The sequence below is a fragment of the Notothenia rossii genome (genome assembly GCF_949606895.1).
Source record: "Notothenia rossii genome assembly, chromosome: 1".
Lineage (NCBI taxonomy): Eukaryota > Metazoa > Chordata > Actinopteri > Perciformes > Nototheniidae > Notothenia > Notothenia rossii.
The window spans coordinates 92,465,333-92,482,667 of NC_136912.1; the positions used below are offsets into that span (position 1 = coordinate 92,465,333).

Genomic DNA, 17,335 nt, shown 5'->3' on the forward strand with positions numbered 1-17,335 from the left:
TTTTAATTTACACACGACATCTATTGCACGTCTGTCCGCCCTGGGAGAGGGACCCCTCCTCTGTTGCTCTTCCCAAGTTTTCTTACATTTCCCCCCCATTAACTTGGGTGTTTCTTTGGATGTGAGGGTCCAAGGACAGAGGATGTCGTATTTGTATTCTGTACAAACTGTTAAGTGAGACACATGTACCTTTTGTGATAATGGCCTATATAAATATAGTACTTTGAGTATCCAGGTGTATTCTTCTTTAATTCTGTATATGTTTTTCTCTATAGACTTTTCTCATTGATATATAGGTCCCATTGTATAGGGTTTATGGTTACATGTACTCCTGTGCAATGCCTGATAAGCTGCTGCTGCAACACAAACAATTCCCAATTCTGAATCAATAAAGTACCTGATGTAACCTCTACTCTATATTTTTGAAAGCAAAACATCAGGTACAATTTTGGAGGTTGTTTTTGGAGCAAAGAAGGACCGATTAAAAGTAATCACAGAGCTTCAGTCGGCAGACTACAACACAACTAATAAAGCCAGAAATCTAGGTGTAGTGATGGACTCCTGCATTTCAACAGTGATTAAGTCTGGATACTACCACCTGAAGAACATATCTAGGATTAAAAAACTAATGTCACAACAGGACTTAGAAAAGCTTGTCCATGCTTTCATCTTCAGCAGACTCGACTACTGTAATGGTGTCTTCAAAGGGCTGACAAAAACATCCATCGCCGCTGCTCGAGTCCTCACCAACATTAAAAGAGTGGATCACATCAGTTCGGTTCTGAAGTCTTTACACTGGCTTCCAGTCGGCCAAAGAATTGATTTTAAAGTTCTATTGCTAGTTTTTAAATCACTAAATGGTTTAGGACCAACGTATATCAACGATCTCCTGCATAATTATGAACCGTCAAGGTGCCTCGGGTCTTCTGGAACGGGTCTGCTCTCGGTTCCGAGAGTAAGAACAAAACATGGAGAAGCGGGGTTTAGCTATTATGCCCCGACAATCTGGAACAAACTGCCCGAATCGTGCACGTCCGCAGAAACTCCTACTTTTTTCAAATCGAGACTGAAAGCATATCTTTTTGCCGCTGCTTTTAATTGAACTGCTTTTAATTGAACTGTTCATATTCACACTGCAGTTTGCTTTTTATTCATGTATTGTATAACTGTTGTGTTTATCTTATTATCTTTGCCTTTTAAATGCCTGTTGTAAAATGTCATTATATAATGTGTTTTATTTTATTTTGTAAAGCACTTTGAATTGTCGCGTCCTGAAAGCTGTTAGAATAAACTTGCCTTACAACTGGAAACTCTTGATTGACCTAATCCGCCTTCTGTTGTAATTTAATTGGATAGTGTCCAAAGACTAACTATCTTTCCATCCATCTATAATACATATTTCTTTGACAAATAAAATACTCAAAACAGAGGTCTTAAAACATGGCTAAAGGAGAAACAGCACCTTTCTCAAAACCTAACCCCGGTAGACACCTGAATCTGTGCAGCCATTGAAGATATATTTGAGTCTAAGCATTTCCAGATCTGTTGTGTATGTATCCGTGTTGATGCATTTTGTCTAAAGCCTCCTGTAGACAGATGTATTAATAAATGTATGTGACGTTTCCAAAGCTGCTGTCATGTCAATATTCAACAAACCTTACTAAACTAAATCCACACTTCAAATACAATGCATGTCATTAAACATTTATTATGATTTAAATGGAATGCTTACAATAAAAGAGATGTTGATTTCAATGAGAGAAATTCAAATGAATAAGAAGAGTTGTTGCATCTACAGCCAGGGGGAATTATGACTTCTGTTGTGGTTTAAATATGCAGCTACAGTTTTAATTTGACATGTAAAAATATCAAAAACAAACACAAGTTATAAAGGGAACTTCATGGTGATATACTGTGGAGAGGGGTCTCGGTGAAAAGCAGATGTCTTATGCGGTAACGCTGGGAGCAAACTGCATCACTAGTCTGTCAAACTCATTCTCCTGCAGGGAAACAAAGACAGAAAAACAATTCAACACCAGAGGAAACCTCAGAGCAGCTGTGCATCACAGGATTTGTTTTGAAATGCTGTATAATCTGTCCATCTAGACTACTGCCCCCCCTGTTGTTACAACTCACTGTGACAAAGGCTAAAACTCAGAGTTGAATGCTCTCATTGCTCCAAGGACACTTCCTGCCCAACACTCAAAGGTAATTAAATAATGAGAGAGTAAAGGTTATGACGACTTATCAACAAGTGTGTGTCGATCTGGTGAACCTAAATAGCCCTGCCCTCAGGTCAGAGTCCTCCCTCACAATGAAAAACAATTAACAACAATTAAAGATGCAATCAAGTTACCTTGGCTAAGTAGTCTTTCAGGAATGGATGGGCTCTGTGGGCATCCTTCAGCTGAGAGAGGTACCGGTTAGTTACCTGAGTGGAGAGGGGAACAGATGAGGCAAGAGTCAGAATGTGACTATAGTAGGAAGAGCTTAGTGTCAACACAGTGTCCTAAAAACATGTTTTTCAGATCTGTAAAGGCAAGGGCAGGAAAGGGAAACGCCAGAGTGTTTGTACAGCCCATTTAAATCGAGGCCGATTCAAAGTGCTCGACTAAAACAAAACGCATTAAGATAAGGTGCAAAAAAAACACATAAAAACTGTCCAAACACAATTTTCTGCCAAATTTAAGGCAACTTTGTTACCTCTGCTAACGAGGGCATGTTTCGGCTGAGTTCATATTTTTTCAGCAGGACTACAAAAAAAAACTCATGGCCCAATTTTCCTAACACTTGGTTGAATGGTGAGGCATTGGCCAAGCCATATACCGTTACATTTTTAGGCTGATACGGCAGTGGCTCAGTCAGTAGGGGCTTGGACTGTTAGCCGTAGGGTCGCCGGTTCAAGTCCCCGACCAGACCTAAAATATGGAGTGTGGACTGCTACTTGGAGGGGTCCCAGTTCACCTCCTGCCCTGCCGTGGTGCCCTTGAGCAAGGCACCGGACACCCCCCTTCCCCACTCACTCCCTGGGCGCTGTGCAATAGCTGCCCACTGCTCCTAGAACTAGACTCCTGGTACTAGGATGGGTTAAACGCAGAGAACACCGTGTGCTCTGCATGTGTGACCATTCAAGAGGGTTTCATCCCTCCATATTCTATTCTAAATTGACACGTGTGGTGTTCAAATAATTTGAAAAATTAGTTTCTTAGGTTGAATATTTACATGCACATACCCTTAAGTCAGAATAACTCTGAAATGCTGTTGTTGTTGTGGAAATGCACGGAGCAATACAATACATGTTCTCTGTAGCATCCATGTTGTTTCCACATTACGACATAAAGCTCATAGCTCCCCAACGTCAGAAGAATCCATTCCCAATGAGACAAATCTTAGGAGCATGTGGATGCAACATTGTCCTAGGCAGATGTTTGTGCTTTCTCATTCTTAATGGTTTATAACAGGTGAGCTCCGGTTATATTCAAAATCTGAAGCCCTTTGTGGGTTTGTTTATGTGTGTCATCAGGCCACAGTTTTAGCTATTAATATTTAATGTTATTGAGGGGGGGAAAAAGAAGGAGATCAGGGGGTACTTAAATAATGAAATACTGTTGATATTTGTACAGTATAAATGGCTTTACTCTAGACCCAGTTTGAGTAATGATGATAGCGTGAGGGAACCGAAAACAAAACATTCAGAGAGAAAGGAGCAGCTGATTAAAATCACTAACCATATTTGAACATCTATTATTTAATATCTAACATCACTTTGATTATATTTGGAAAGGAAAGGCCATTTAAAAAGGTGTTTCTCTATTACTGTACTAGGGCTGCACGATTTAGGGAAATAATCTAATTGTGATTTTTCTGACAGATATTGGGATTCGATTTGCGATTTAGTTTTTAAGCGACCCAACGGAGGTTTATTGTAAAATGCGGCCATATCTCCGGCTAGGAAGGTCGTATCAACGTGCTCCCGTCTCTAGCACCCCCGCAGCCCGAGCTACGAGTGAAAGAACTAAACTTACATGAAACTTCCGTTGGGTTGCTTTAAAGTCAAGCTTCAGTTTCAGATTCACCCTGTGATAGAAACATGTGATGGAGCATTACTAACCTGACTCAGATGGTTTGTTTCACCAAACCATCTAGGAGAGCTCCATTGGAAGCCATTTGGAAAGGGCAGGCACTTTAAAAAATACCTGTTAGGTGATTGGATCAATCTGTCAATCACCTTCTATCATGGGCCACTTCTGATTGGTTAACAATGGCTGGTACATGTGGAGCACAGCACTTCTGATTGGTTAACAATGACAGGTACATGTGGAGCACAGCACTTCTGATTGGTGGGGATGACTGACACACAAGAACACTTTTTTTTTTTTTTTTATCGTTCAGCCCTATACTGTACCTGAGGATTTGGCACTTCAGAGAAACAGCCTTGAGTGAGTAACCTTGAGTGAGATGTGCTAATCAGCGGTTATCAACGTTGGAACCCTTTTAGTTGTGGCTTTGAGGCGATGGTCAGCTTTATTGCATTACTATCAAGTCCATCAAACGTAGGACAGATAATCTGAGGCTTTATCTTATGAACTCTGAGTTCCAGGGCGTCAACGCACACAGCACTAAACCTGAGGAAACGCGTCGGTGACACTTTTTCGTGATAGGGAGACAATCAAGGAAAGGCTTTGGTTGAATGCTTTCTGCGCGCTTCAATCAGAGAAAACACACAAAAAATGCTGAGAGAAGCATACTGCACTCTGAGCCAAGTGGAGATATGTCATGTCCTCTGTGAACCAGTGTGTGAAGAAGTACTCAGATCTTTACTAAAGTAGAAGTTACATTGAATTGACATTAAAAACAAACCTTGAGTATCAAGAGTAAAAGTACTGATTGTGTTTTATGGTCTTCTTCAGGAGTCATTTAAATTACATAACTGCTTCAAGATTACTGATGCATTCATGTGTTCATCACAGCTGGTTTTAATGACTGCTGCCCGATCTTAACCTTTAATTACATGCAGTGGAGTAACTAAGTACATTTAGTCAAGTACTGCACTTAAGGACAATTTTGAGATACTTATTATTCTTTTTTGCAACCTATTAATTCCACCCCACTACAATTCAGAGGTTAATAGTGTACTTTTACTCCATTACATTTATTTAGTACCTTTAGTTACTTTACAGATTTGGATAAATTATATACAGGACTGTCTCAGAAAATTAGAATATTGTGATAAAGTTCTTTATTTTCTGTAATGCAATTAAAAAAACAAAAATGTCATACATTCTGGATTCATTACAAATCAACTGAAATATTGCAAGCCTTTTATTATTTTAATATTGCTGATTATGGCATACAGCTTAAGAAAACTAAAAAATCCTATCTCAAAAAATTAGAATAGTTCCTCAGACCAAGTAAAAAAAAAAGATTTATAACAGCAAAACACAATCAAACATTTGAAAATGTCCATTAATGCACTCAGTACTTGGTTGGGAATCCTTTTGCACGGATTACTGCATCAATGCGGCGTGGCATGGAGGCAATCAGCCTGTGGCATTGCTGAGGTGTTATGGATGCCCAGGATGCTTCAATAGCGGCCTTTAGCTCATTAGCATTGTTGGGTCTGGTGTCTTTCAGCTTCTTCTTCACAATACCCCACATATTCTCTATGGGGTTCAGGTCAGGGGAATTTGCAGGCCAATCGAGGACAGTAATGCCATGGTCAGTACACCAGTTACTGGTGGTTTTGGCACTGTGGGCAGGTGCCAGATCATGCTGGAAAATGAATTCCTCATCTCCATAGAGCTTTTCAGCAGACGGAAGCATGTAGTGCTCTAAAATCTCTTGGTACACAGCTGCATTTACTCTGGGCTTGATGAAACACAGTGGACCAACACCAGCAGCTGACATGGCTCCCCAAACCATCGCTGACTGTGGGAACTTCACACTGGATTTCAAGCAACTTGGATTTTGCTCCTCTCCAGCCTTTCTCCAGACTCTGGCGCCTTGACTTCCAAATGAAATACAAAACTTGCTTTCGTCTGAAAAGAGGACTTTGGACCACTGTGCAACTGTCCAGTGCTTCTTTTCCTTAGCCCAAGTCAGACGCCTCTTCCGTTGTCTTGAGTTCAGAAGTGGCTTGACCATGGGAATACGGCTATTGTAGCCCATTTCCCGGACACGTCTGTGAACAGTGACTTTTGATACCTGGACTCCAGCTTCAGTCCACTGTCTTTGAAGCTCCCCCAAATTCTGGAAGCGACTCTTCTTCACAATGCTGTTAAGGCTGCGGTCATCTCTCTTGGTTGTGCAGCGTTTCCTGCCACATTTCCCCCTTCCAACAGACTTTTTGTGGATGTGCTTTGAAACTGCACTCTGTGAACAGCTTGCTCTTTGAGAAATTTCTTTTTGTGTCTTACCCTCCTGATGGAGGGTGTCAATGACGCTCCTCTGGACAGCAGTCAGATCAGCAGTCTTCCCCATACTTGTGATTTAGTTTACTGAACCAAGCTGAGTGTTTTTCAAGGCTCAGGAAACCCTTGCAGGTGTTTCGAGTTAATTAGACGATTCAAGTGATTCGTTGAACACCCTACTAGTATACTTTTTCATGATATTCTAATATTTAGAGATAGGATATTTGAGTTTTCTTAAGCTGTATGCCATAATCAGCAATATTAAAATAATAAAAGGCTTGCAATATTTCAGTTGATTTGTAATGAATCCAGAATGTATGACATTTTTGTTTTTTTAATTGCATTACAGAAAATAAAGAACTTTATCACAATATTCTAATTTTCTGAGACAGTCCTGTAAATAACACTTAAATAAGATTTTGGTTTCACCTGGAATCAAATACACAAGCTACTAAGCTCCACCTTTACCAGCTGAGATAAATGCATCGATAATTCAAATCAAAACAGATATGATGATATGATCATATATAATAATAAAAAATGGGCCAATCTGCATAACGAGTACTTTTGGTACTTTTGATGCTAATACTTTTGAGTATACCTACACGGTGGTATTTTTACTTTCACTTAAGAACAAGATATGATTCCTTCTTCCAGCTCTGGTCATATGTATGCTCATGAGTTAATGTACATGCTGCATTAGCTAATCATCTGAATCTGTAACGTACTTTAAAGCCGTCTGATAAATGTAATGAATTCAAACGTACAATATCAGCTTCCAAAATGTAGTGGAGTAGAAGTACAAAGCAGTATAAAACTGAAATACTCATGACAATTATAAGTATTTCAAACGTATACTTAAAAGGCAGTACTTGAGCAAATGTACTTCGCTACTTCCAACTAACTGTCTGTCTGTTAGTCTGAAGGAAAAATACTAAACTGACGGCAGTTGCAGCGTCGCCGTGGTTAAAAGCTTTCGGTCCAAAGTCTCACCTCGGGAGCTTTGCCCAGGTGCTGAGTCAGCACGATGAGGTTGATCAACGTCTCAGGGTGACTGCTGTCCTAAAGAGGAAGAGAGAAACACAAAGTGAGAGTCAGACCTCCCGTAGCACTCAGGACGACGGGAGGAAGAATGGAGACAAGACGGGGAACGAGAGATATACCGTGTATAGCAAATCCGGCCCTCGGTGGATATAATTTCGTCCCGCAGGATAATTTCTAATTCCTATTAGATCTGGCCCTCCGGTATATTGCACGCACACCTTCACTCCATCCTGAGGGTCTCCTCAGCTCAGAGAAATGAATGAACTGATTATTTAATGTTTAATGTTGTTTTTAGAGGCAATCATTTAAGCTTTGTTAGTTCCAGGTTTAATATGTGCAATAAGTTCATTTCAATAAGTTCTGCAATAAACATTGAACCAGTCCGGCCCTCGACTAGAACCCATTTTTATTTTGTTTGACACCCCTGGTGTATAGAACACGTTGCTTCCCAATGACTGTAATATCTTTTATCACAGCTAAAGCAGACAGCGGGGTTTTTCCAATACCAGTTTCAGTTTAATTCTAGAGGTGGATCGTGTGTTGCTTTATTGGGTTTTATAGGGCTAATAACTTTAATTTGGGGGCAATTTCACCCTTTGCCCCTCAATGTTTCTGAGTCTACTGGATGTTATCATTGTTTGTTTGGCTTAAGAATACATCAATAGACAACCACCACTTTGTAACATTTCAACAAAGATACAAAGGGAGATTCAGATGAGCTCGACAGTTGTGAAAATCTACAATTGAATGGATTTAGATTTAAGTAGGGCAGAAACTAATATATTTTCAATAAGGATGAATCTGCTAATTATTGTTCTAGATCAGGGGTGTCAAACTCAATAGCATTACTCAACGGGCCGGTTGTAACTTCAAGACTATATAAAAATACATATATAAATGTTTAATATATATAAAATAATGTATTATATGACATTATTGCCTCTGCATTGGATTATTATGGGATAGGGTAATAACTACATAATTAACTACGTCTGAAAGAAGAAGTCTAGGGCAAATCATTGCAAGTCTCTTCAGTGAGAAGGTCACAAAATGATTTAAAAAGAAAAGCCAAATTCTGGACAAAAAGTCAAACAAAAAACAGTAACATTTACAAAAAAAGTCAAATTCTAAGAAAAAAAGTCTAATTTGAGATGCATTGTGGGACATGTAGTTAATGGGCAACATGCTTCTGTAAATTGGCATGTAACCGTATAATAAACATATTATATTCTTTGCAAGCTCTTGTGGGGCCACAGAAAATGAAGTCACGGGCCGGATTTGGCCCCCGGGCCTTGAGTTTGACACCACTGTTCTAGATTAATACATTAATTGTAATTTAATACATTTGTGAAAAATGTCCATCCTGGTTCCTTAAAACCCAATTTGATACCTTTAAATGTCTTGTTTTGCGAAACCAAATTATGACATAAGGCTTCAAAGTTCATTTAAAATTATTATATGAGGGTAAAGTTGGGAAACCGCATATTTGAGAAGGTTGATGAGATTTACTGCCAATTGTGTATGAAGCATTACCTCAACATTTAATTGATTATCAATATATTTTCTATCTAACAAATTGCTCCAGTGATTATTGCAGCTGTTGTTTCAAGCCATCTCAGCGTCTGAATAAAGTCGTGATTCAACATAACGGAGCATAAACTACTTTCAGAACATAATAATAAAAACTGATCTGACATGCTTTTGGAAAGAGAGCTACAATATCTTCAAAGGCGAGACAAAGCAACTCTTATTTCATATTTATAGTAGCAAGTATGAAAAATGACAAACTTTAAAAAACAACACTACTGCAGAGTGAACGTGTGGGTGTATTGAATGCACTGATGAAACCGTTGCTGTGATTGAGTTTCAGTAAATGTGTTTGTGGTGCCATCTGCTGTTACAAAGGGAGCGGTTCACTTCTCACATTGTGTTGGTGAGGGAATAATCCACAGAACAGATTCACTAAAGATTTCATTATGAAGGATACACCTTTAATACTAGCCTCAGAAACAATCCGCAGAGAGCTTTAGCTGAATGAACTCTGAATGTTTGTACACCATGCCAAGTGTGTCAGAAGAACAAACTGAACTAGAACATCCATCTGTTTGCAACCTACTAATTATTTATCTAACATATCACATTCCAATTACTTGTAGACTGATTGCACTATTTCTATTCTATTTTACATGTTTTAAATTTGTATTTAAATGTACTATTTTCATCGACATAACTAGGGATCGACCGATATGGCTTTTTCAAGGCCGTTACCGATTATTAGTAATCAAGGAGACCGATAACCGATATTTGGAACCTATAAAACCAGTAAAATCATAAAATCTTGGTGTCAAAATGTAGAATAACAGAACTTCTATGAAATGCCTTTTTATGTTTAATGAACTTTTCAACATCTTAAAACTGGTTTCCTCTCTGTGACCCTGAGTAAAGTAAATGAAGTAAAAATAAAATAAAAACTACTAAAACTTGTTCTGAACTTCTGATATTTGAGTCTCACTCATTTAGTAGTCCCAATTCAGCAGCACCAGATTGTGGTGCAGAAAGCAGAGTTGCTGCGAGGCTCCACTAGCAGCCGTCACAGTCGTCCCAGCGCGTTAGTTTCTCCGCTTCGAGACGTTACCCGCTGGAATATATAAATGCGGAATATCGGCCAGGCCGATAATCGGTCGACCCCTAGACATAACTACACTGTAGCTATCTACGAAGGACAATAAAAGCCTTGAAGAAACCGAGATATGTTCCTCTTACTTTGTCCAGCCCCTCCTGCAGGACTCCCTCCGCCTCCTCCCACTTGTTCTGAGCCATGTAGCAGGCCGCCTGTCCGTTCAGGAGCAGCAGAGTAGTCGAGTACTTGTCTGACATCTCCTGGAAAATGTAGTAGGCATCCTGGAGCTTCTCTCCACCCTGAAAACCACAAGCACAATAATTCAGTCAAATGTAGGACAGACAAAAAGTGTTTCAAAAAATGACATTTTTTTAGGTATTTTTTGTCAAAGCACTTCAGATATTCATTGCTATCGGGATGTTAAGAGCATTCAATTTAATATAACAAAAAGTGTATCTCGAGCCGGTTTCTCAAACTCACCTACCCCACCTTTAACCAGAAGATTATTCATGTTAAAACTGAGCGAATTAAATGGAGCAATGTTCTGCTTTGTTTAGCTTCGTACTGCACCAACAGCTCCTTCACGTTACCCTGCATGCTGACTATTTCAAACATGATTGCAGCTTCAGTCAATAACAAACACCACTCAGATGCTTACAAGGTGACGAAAAGGGAAAGGAGAATTCAAAAATGTAATATGTGTATGTTGATTATGTTAAACAGATGTAGGTGAGTGGCGTCCTCACCACAGCGATATTAACCCAGGCCGTGGCCAGCTGGGTGAGAGTAGCATCTTCATCCTGCTCCTGCATCTTCTTCAGCTCCTTCCTGTCAATGACAACCAAATAAAGTGAGTTATTTAGCGTTTTAACAAATCTCTCTTTTTTTTTTACATTCAAATCCTCTAGTAATTTAGTGTCGGCAACCTCCTAGAAAATGCTTGAATCGTTGAACAAAATACTAATTTTGAATAAAGTGAATACATGGAGTAGATGAGTTGGCCTTTATTCAGGGTTCATAGCATACACTTTTTCACCAATGACTTCTCCAGGACCTCTACCTCATTTTCCATGACCAAAAAAATTACTTTCTCTGCGGTACCACTGAAAATGGTTTATTTGAACATGGAGCAGGAGAATAAGGTCTGCATATGAGACATGTTGTGCCTCTAAAACAAATCCAATAGGCTTACTAGTTTCTACACGCTAAAGCAACTCAAATCTCTCACCAGCAAAACACCTCGTCAGTTAAAAGCCATTTCACGTTTCATTACTATACGATACAGTATTTATTATCATTAGAGTATTACTATTTCGGCGATTAGATAAAATATAAATTATATTTGATGCAACTTTAGTTACATTTCCATGACTTTTCCAAAACTTTGGGAAAAATATTGTTTTCCATAACTTTCCCAGGACCTGGAATTAGCATTTTGAATTTCAATGACTTTTCCAGGTTTTTAATGACCGTAAGAACCCTGTTTATTACAAATTCAACTTTTCTAATGAATTAAACGTGCTTGTTTTGAATGTAGACAGGAGGCTCATCTTATCAGGGCATAAGATCATGATGAAATATTGATCACGCATTTGATTTCAAGTTACATGATCTTTGGACCAAGTGGATGCAAGTTTCATACTAAAATTACTAGAGGAACACTGTTAGAGGAAAATTCAAAGGGACAGTATATACTTTTGTGTACGCAACGTCTCTTTGATTAGTTGTTTGGTTCAGACTTACCACCAAATGACATGAGTCAACACAATCGAAGAGCTCCTGGATGTTTTACACAAGACTTCAAACAATAAATCTAACCTAAAATTGCCATGTAAATAATTTACTGTTGATGTGTTTGCATGCAAGTTTCATAATAAAATGATAACAGGAACACTGTTAGAGGAAAATTCAAAGAGACAGTATATACTTTTGTGTACGCAATGTCACTGTTGATGTGTTTTGCCATACCTTGCCAGATCCAGACGATCCAGACTCAGCAACACCTGAATGGTCATGGCCATGCTGAAAAATAAACAACACATGTTTAGGTCAGTTTCAGGCGTTTGTCTTTAGACCCTCAAAACCATCTAGTAGGGATGATTTGATCGGCAATTTTGGGGCCGATTGCCAGAATCAGTATCGGCCGATACCGATCGAGTGGGCGGGGGCCTATGGGGATCTTCCATTTAAAGTGATGTTTAAAACTCAGTTAATGGGGCTCATTCACTGGAGCTTCCACAACCAACATAATTATTACATTCAAATGAAGTTCATTATTCAAGTTTACATTCACTTTGGAGAATAACACGGGAGAAATGAGCGGAAGCACTCTCTTTTCCTCTCTCCCTCTCTCTCCCTCTCTCTCTCTCTCTCTCTCTCTCTCTCTCTCCCTCTCCTGATAGCCTGTCAGTATCTCATGCAGCTCACTGATCCAGTAATGAGTGACCCGACAGTGAAGAATAAATAGATGTATAACTAGTGTAGCTTGTTCCAGAGGTAGATCAAATAGCTAAGTGTGTTAGGTCTAACTCTTAGTGTGTGTTGCTCACCGGTCCGTCACAGCGGGTGGAGCTGCAGGAGTTCTGCTTCACACACGTTGCATACCGCTATTTTACTGTCTTTTTCGGACACCTTAAAATACTGCCAGACTGGTGAAGCCATTTTGGCAAGCTTTTTTTGGCGCACAGAGGAAAGTGTCATGCGATCGTCTCTCGCGATCGGCATTTTTAGAGAGCACCGATCGATCGGCAGAGAGCGAGTATTGGCGGCCGATCGATCGGAGCATCCCTACCATCTAGTGTGAAACTGGGAGAAAACTAGGTAGCCAAAACATCTTTCTGACACTTTTTAAAAGAGAACTCTTGATCCCTTCCTACCACTCGAGGCTTTCTCCTTGGTGCAGAGTCCTGAGAGCGGCGTCACAGTTCATCTCATGGAAGTAGATGGAGGCGGCCATGAGGAGGAAGGTGGTGTTGGCAGCATCCACGCTCTTCGCCATGCTCTTGTCTAGATCGGCAACAATAGCATCCCTGCAAGACGTAAAAATAGGAATTTAAACTCAAATGGATCATTATCAGTATTTTGGGGATACAGTAAATACTTTTTTTCAGTGTTTCCCCTACCATTGTCTTGGCGGGGCGCTGCGCCCTGCCAACGGAGCCCTGCGCCCTGCCTGAAATTCAAGGTGTTTTTATTTTGTTTTTTATTTAAAAAAAAAATATATATAGCACCAAATTTCAACTGAAGTCATCTATCTACGGTCACTTTTCCCATTGAACATGTGCTCTTTTATTAAATAAACTAAACGCCATGTTATTTATCCAATGTGTTCATGTTTCAGTGTACACTGCTTTGCGTATTCACATTCTCCCTCCGCTCTGTTTCTGAAGGGCGGGGCTCACACACACACACACACACACACACACACACGAATGCACACACTCGCGCTCACAATCAGAGACAAGAGCGGAGGAAAGGAGGAGAACAACAAAGTGTAAAAAAGTCAAACAAATCTGCTTTATTGGCACGAGCTCTGCTGTCTGCCCGTTTGTGTCCCCCCCAAGTTTCAAATTCGTTTATTATTATTTTTTAACCGCAAGCCGTTATCGTCACGGGAGAAGGACACACAGCCTGCCCAGGTGGACGCGCGCGAACGCGACAACGAACGTAGCGTGCGCATTCTAAAAATAGCTCACAGATGGAGCAGGTAACCCGGTTTTGAACTACAGTATTGAGATGTGAGTTGGTTTATTCAGTAAATTAGCTCAGGATAATTGGATGTTCTGTCTACACCTGTTGATGTGAGGCTAATGCAGGACTTGCTAGCTTGATGCTACCGGCATTTAGCGGCAGTGACTCAACAAATTGCCACTTAAAATGTATCGTCAGCAATGTATGACAAGTAGACTGCTTGTTTAATGTTACACTAACACCAATAGCTCAATATGATCATAACACGATTGCTTTCATATCAGAGATCAGATGAGGTGGAGCTGCCTCCAGCAATAGAGGATGAGGCAGAGAGAAGCAGCAGCAGCACAGGGTTGCAGCAGGTATGTTATATGCTGTAGTCAGGTGATTTAAATGTATCAATGAAAGGAAGAAGTGTAGACAACATGATAAGAAGGGAATACAGTTTAAATTAAAGTAATACAGTATAGTGTAACACTGTACTGTATTACTTTTTAATGTCCAAATACATTTGTTACTGTACGATATCGATAACAATAATTCACAGCTCCTCTCTGCTCCAGAGGATAACAAAAATGCGGGCGCCCCGACATTTGTTTTCGAGCAGCACCCTGCCAAGGCAGTAAACCTAGGGGAAACACTGTTTTTGAATGTTGTAAAGCAACGTCAAAAAAAGATTCATAAACATACAACTTTGCACATCTTAATATTTAAGACTTCTGAAAGATTGATTCAAGAAATGCTTTTAATAATTGAGACATTGTTTCTTCAATTAATTTAAAGGTCTTTTTAAGTGATGACATGTTAAAGATCCACAAGAACCCTGTAATGATTAAAGTAGTTTATTTGAAGGGATATAAAACAGAATGTCGGGCAAATCAAGACATTTAAAAAGGCACTTATTTGTTTTATCAAAACTAGGATGGACGTTTTTCATCATTTTCTGACGTTTTTTTATCGAGAAGATTAATGAAGTAAAGAACCGGCAGATATATCGACAATGAAAATAATCCTTAGATGAAGCTTACATCAAGGTTTCAGCACAGAGTGGAGAATATGTTTCTGATGGATACTTGAGACGGTACGAAAAAAACCATTGTTTCATTATTGAAGTCTCTGTATGAAGGCACTCCAAAAACTGTGCATTCAAGAGGACCTGCATTAGAGTTGTAGTTGATGCTGGGTCTAATTTTGATACTAATTGAAAGCTTTTCAGCTATAAAAAAAAAAGTGCATGAATGTATTGAGTTTTTGTCAACACAACAAGTGTAGTCCCCTGCCCCCCCTTTCATGTTGAGCTAACATCAAAATGCATGCTGTTACCTTTTGCTTTCACTGGACCGATACTCTGCAAACATCTTGACAGCCTGGAGCTCAGGTGGAGAGTTGGCCTTGATGTCATCCAGGACAACAGCATATTTCCTCTGTAATAGCACAAACAAGTGAAGATTAGCAGTGTCTTGTCTATATGCAAAATAACTGACAGCAATGAATGTGAAGTAGCTAACAACAAGAGACTGAGCTCTGTGTGACATATAATACTAATTCTACTTAAGAAAATTACTTTACCTGGGCAATGTATGCTCTGTACAAAAACATGTCCCTTTCAACCTCCTTCTCTGGTGTTGATGGCTTGAAAGAAAAACACAGGCAGTATTGTTAAAGAGAAGTATGAGCTAGCATGTTAGCATTGTAGCTCAAATCCGTTGACAGCTTTTAGTCAGAGCAATAACAGTAAATAACGGACAGAACAGTTTATTTTAAAATATGTAACTGATGCCGTATTAGACACTTACCTTCACTTTCTGAGCCTCGTTAATACATTGTTGATAACTGCCGATATAATAGGCATTTTTCACGTCGAAGAGCTCATCAACATCTCCCTGTGTCGCCGCCATGTTTGCTTACAGCTTCCTGACACGTAGCAGAAATACGTCACCATCCTGTTTTCCACAAAGGATTCTGGGAAATTGAGTTCAACAACTGAAGCACAGGTGTGTGTTACAGAAATGCAGAACCACTGACTTTTTAAAGCTTTTGCCCTTATTCCCACTGCAGTGTTGAATAAAATATGATTTCCCTGCTCTATACAACAACAATATGAACACTCTTGTTGTAAAACCATTGAACAAATAAGTGTATTCAATAAAAACGTATGCGTTTTTTTGTATTTACTTAGATTATCAGTACGACTGACCGCTACAACATTGAACACTTCCACCATATTGAAAGCCTTTTATGAAGGGTTTTGATATGAAGTAAACAAGTGGTAGAATAGAGAGTGTTAGAAAAGTGTTAGAAAAATGTACAGAATACAATCTCATGTAACTACACTTAGATTTGCACCTTGAAGGACTTAGCTTTTAATTAGGATGCAAATACGAGGTAAACAAATGGAACATTTAATGTGTTTCAGTCCATAGGGGTTTATTTGTACCCTTCAAAAAGGAGATTATCTTAAAAGTAGAAAGAAAACAATTGTCCTTACAATGTAAAATCTATTGTAAAACCCATTTTATTCAGTGGCACCCTTGCTGCATTTAAGAGCTCATGTGTTTTGTTGGTGGAAATTTTGGTTTATGGTGATTACACCGTGTTTTTAGTGTTAATCTTTATCCTGCTACTTTGTACTTATAGCCACTGTTCAGTAGCCTCAACTTGTCACAATATGCCACTAGAGGGAGCAGCAGGTTAATGTCACCACTGCAGCAGCTGTCTAGTGTTTTATGATAGCAGAGACTTGCAGCAGCATGATAACATAAATATTGAGAGGCTTAGTTTATGGGATAAAATAAATATGACTTGCTTTAATAACACTGAGATGTGACCACCTGAGGCTTGAAGAGCTAGAACTCCCAGTATGATATCAGGGCTGCGGCATTGCCTCACAGTTAAAATAACAATGCAAGAAGGATATTCTGACCTCAGGAATTCCTGTTTCCTCATTACACAGATGACAAACTTCCTGTATCCCATCAAAAAAACATCTGCTCTATGTGTTAGTGTGTGTGTGTTCTCACTACTAATTGAATGTTATGAAACTATTAAATGTACTATTTATTTGTTTGCTCAAAGTGAAAAAATGATCGCTCTTCATTGACAAGATAAAGTTCAGAGATTTAGAATAAGAAAATTAATGCAAAATAGAACCATAAAAAAAAAACAGTGGATGCTCAAATAAAAACATTTTTAGAAACACTTAATAAAATAAAAACATGAAATAAATAGAAAAACTCAGCTATCATGTGGATGACAGTCAGATATGGAAGAATTACTCAGATTATTTTAGTAAAAGTAGCAATACTACAGTGTAAAATAGTAAGTTACAAGTCAAAGTCCTGCATTTGAAATTGTACTTAAGTAAAAGTACTCGTTATGCAAAATTGGCATTTTGAGCAACAGATATTTTTGTATTATTGTATTCAAGTTATTGGTATTTTTATGTGTTCCTCACTTCAATGTTGCAATTTAAATATGTTATACACCACTGGATAACATAACCTATAATAATATATTGTAATGTCTGTTGGTTTGAATGTTGTATTGATCACCTAAATCTGCAAAGTAACTA

At 38.9% G+C, this 17,335-nt stretch overlaps 1 protein-coding gene across 1 annotated transcript; it reads right to left on the minus strand.

Moving 5' to 3' along the window:
- Positions 1 to 1,692: 1,692 nt before the first annotated feature.
- On the minus strand, positions 1,693 to 15,719 carry cope (COPI coat complex subunit epsilon). The gene is made up of 10 exons (XM_079692480.1): positions 15,561 to 15,719; positions 15,334 to 15,396; positions 15,088 to 15,188; positions 12,951 to 13,103; positions 12,043 to 12,096; positions 10,821 to 10,902; positions 10,218 to 10,373; positions 7,404 to 7,472; positions 2,357 to 2,431; positions 1,693 to 2,000 (listed from the first exon to the last, which is right to left on the minus strand). The coding sequence occupies exons 1-10, from the start codon at positions 15,660 to 15,662 to the stop codon at positions 1,947 to 1,949; spliced, it is 909 nt and encodes a 302-aa protein (XP_079548606.1). The 5' UTR covers positions 15,663 to 15,719; the 3' UTR covers positions 1,693 to 1,946.
- Positions 15,720 to 17,335: the final 1,616 nt, after the last annotated feature.

Excerpts from the sequence above, each read along its gene's own strand:
- cope (XM_079692480.1), bottom strand. The coding sequence starts at position 15,662 with ATGGCGGCGACACAGGGAGATGTTGATGAGCTCTTCGACGTGAAAAAT. Across the intron at positions 15,189-15,333 it reads ACAGAGCATACATTGCCCAG|AGGAAATATGCTGTTGTCCT; the intron begins GTAAAGTAATTT and ends GTGCTATTACAG. Across the intron at positions 10,374-10,820 it reads CCTGGGTTAATATCGCTGTG|GGTGGAGAGAAGCTCCAGGA; the intron begins GTGAGGACGCCA and ends TGTGGTTTTCAG.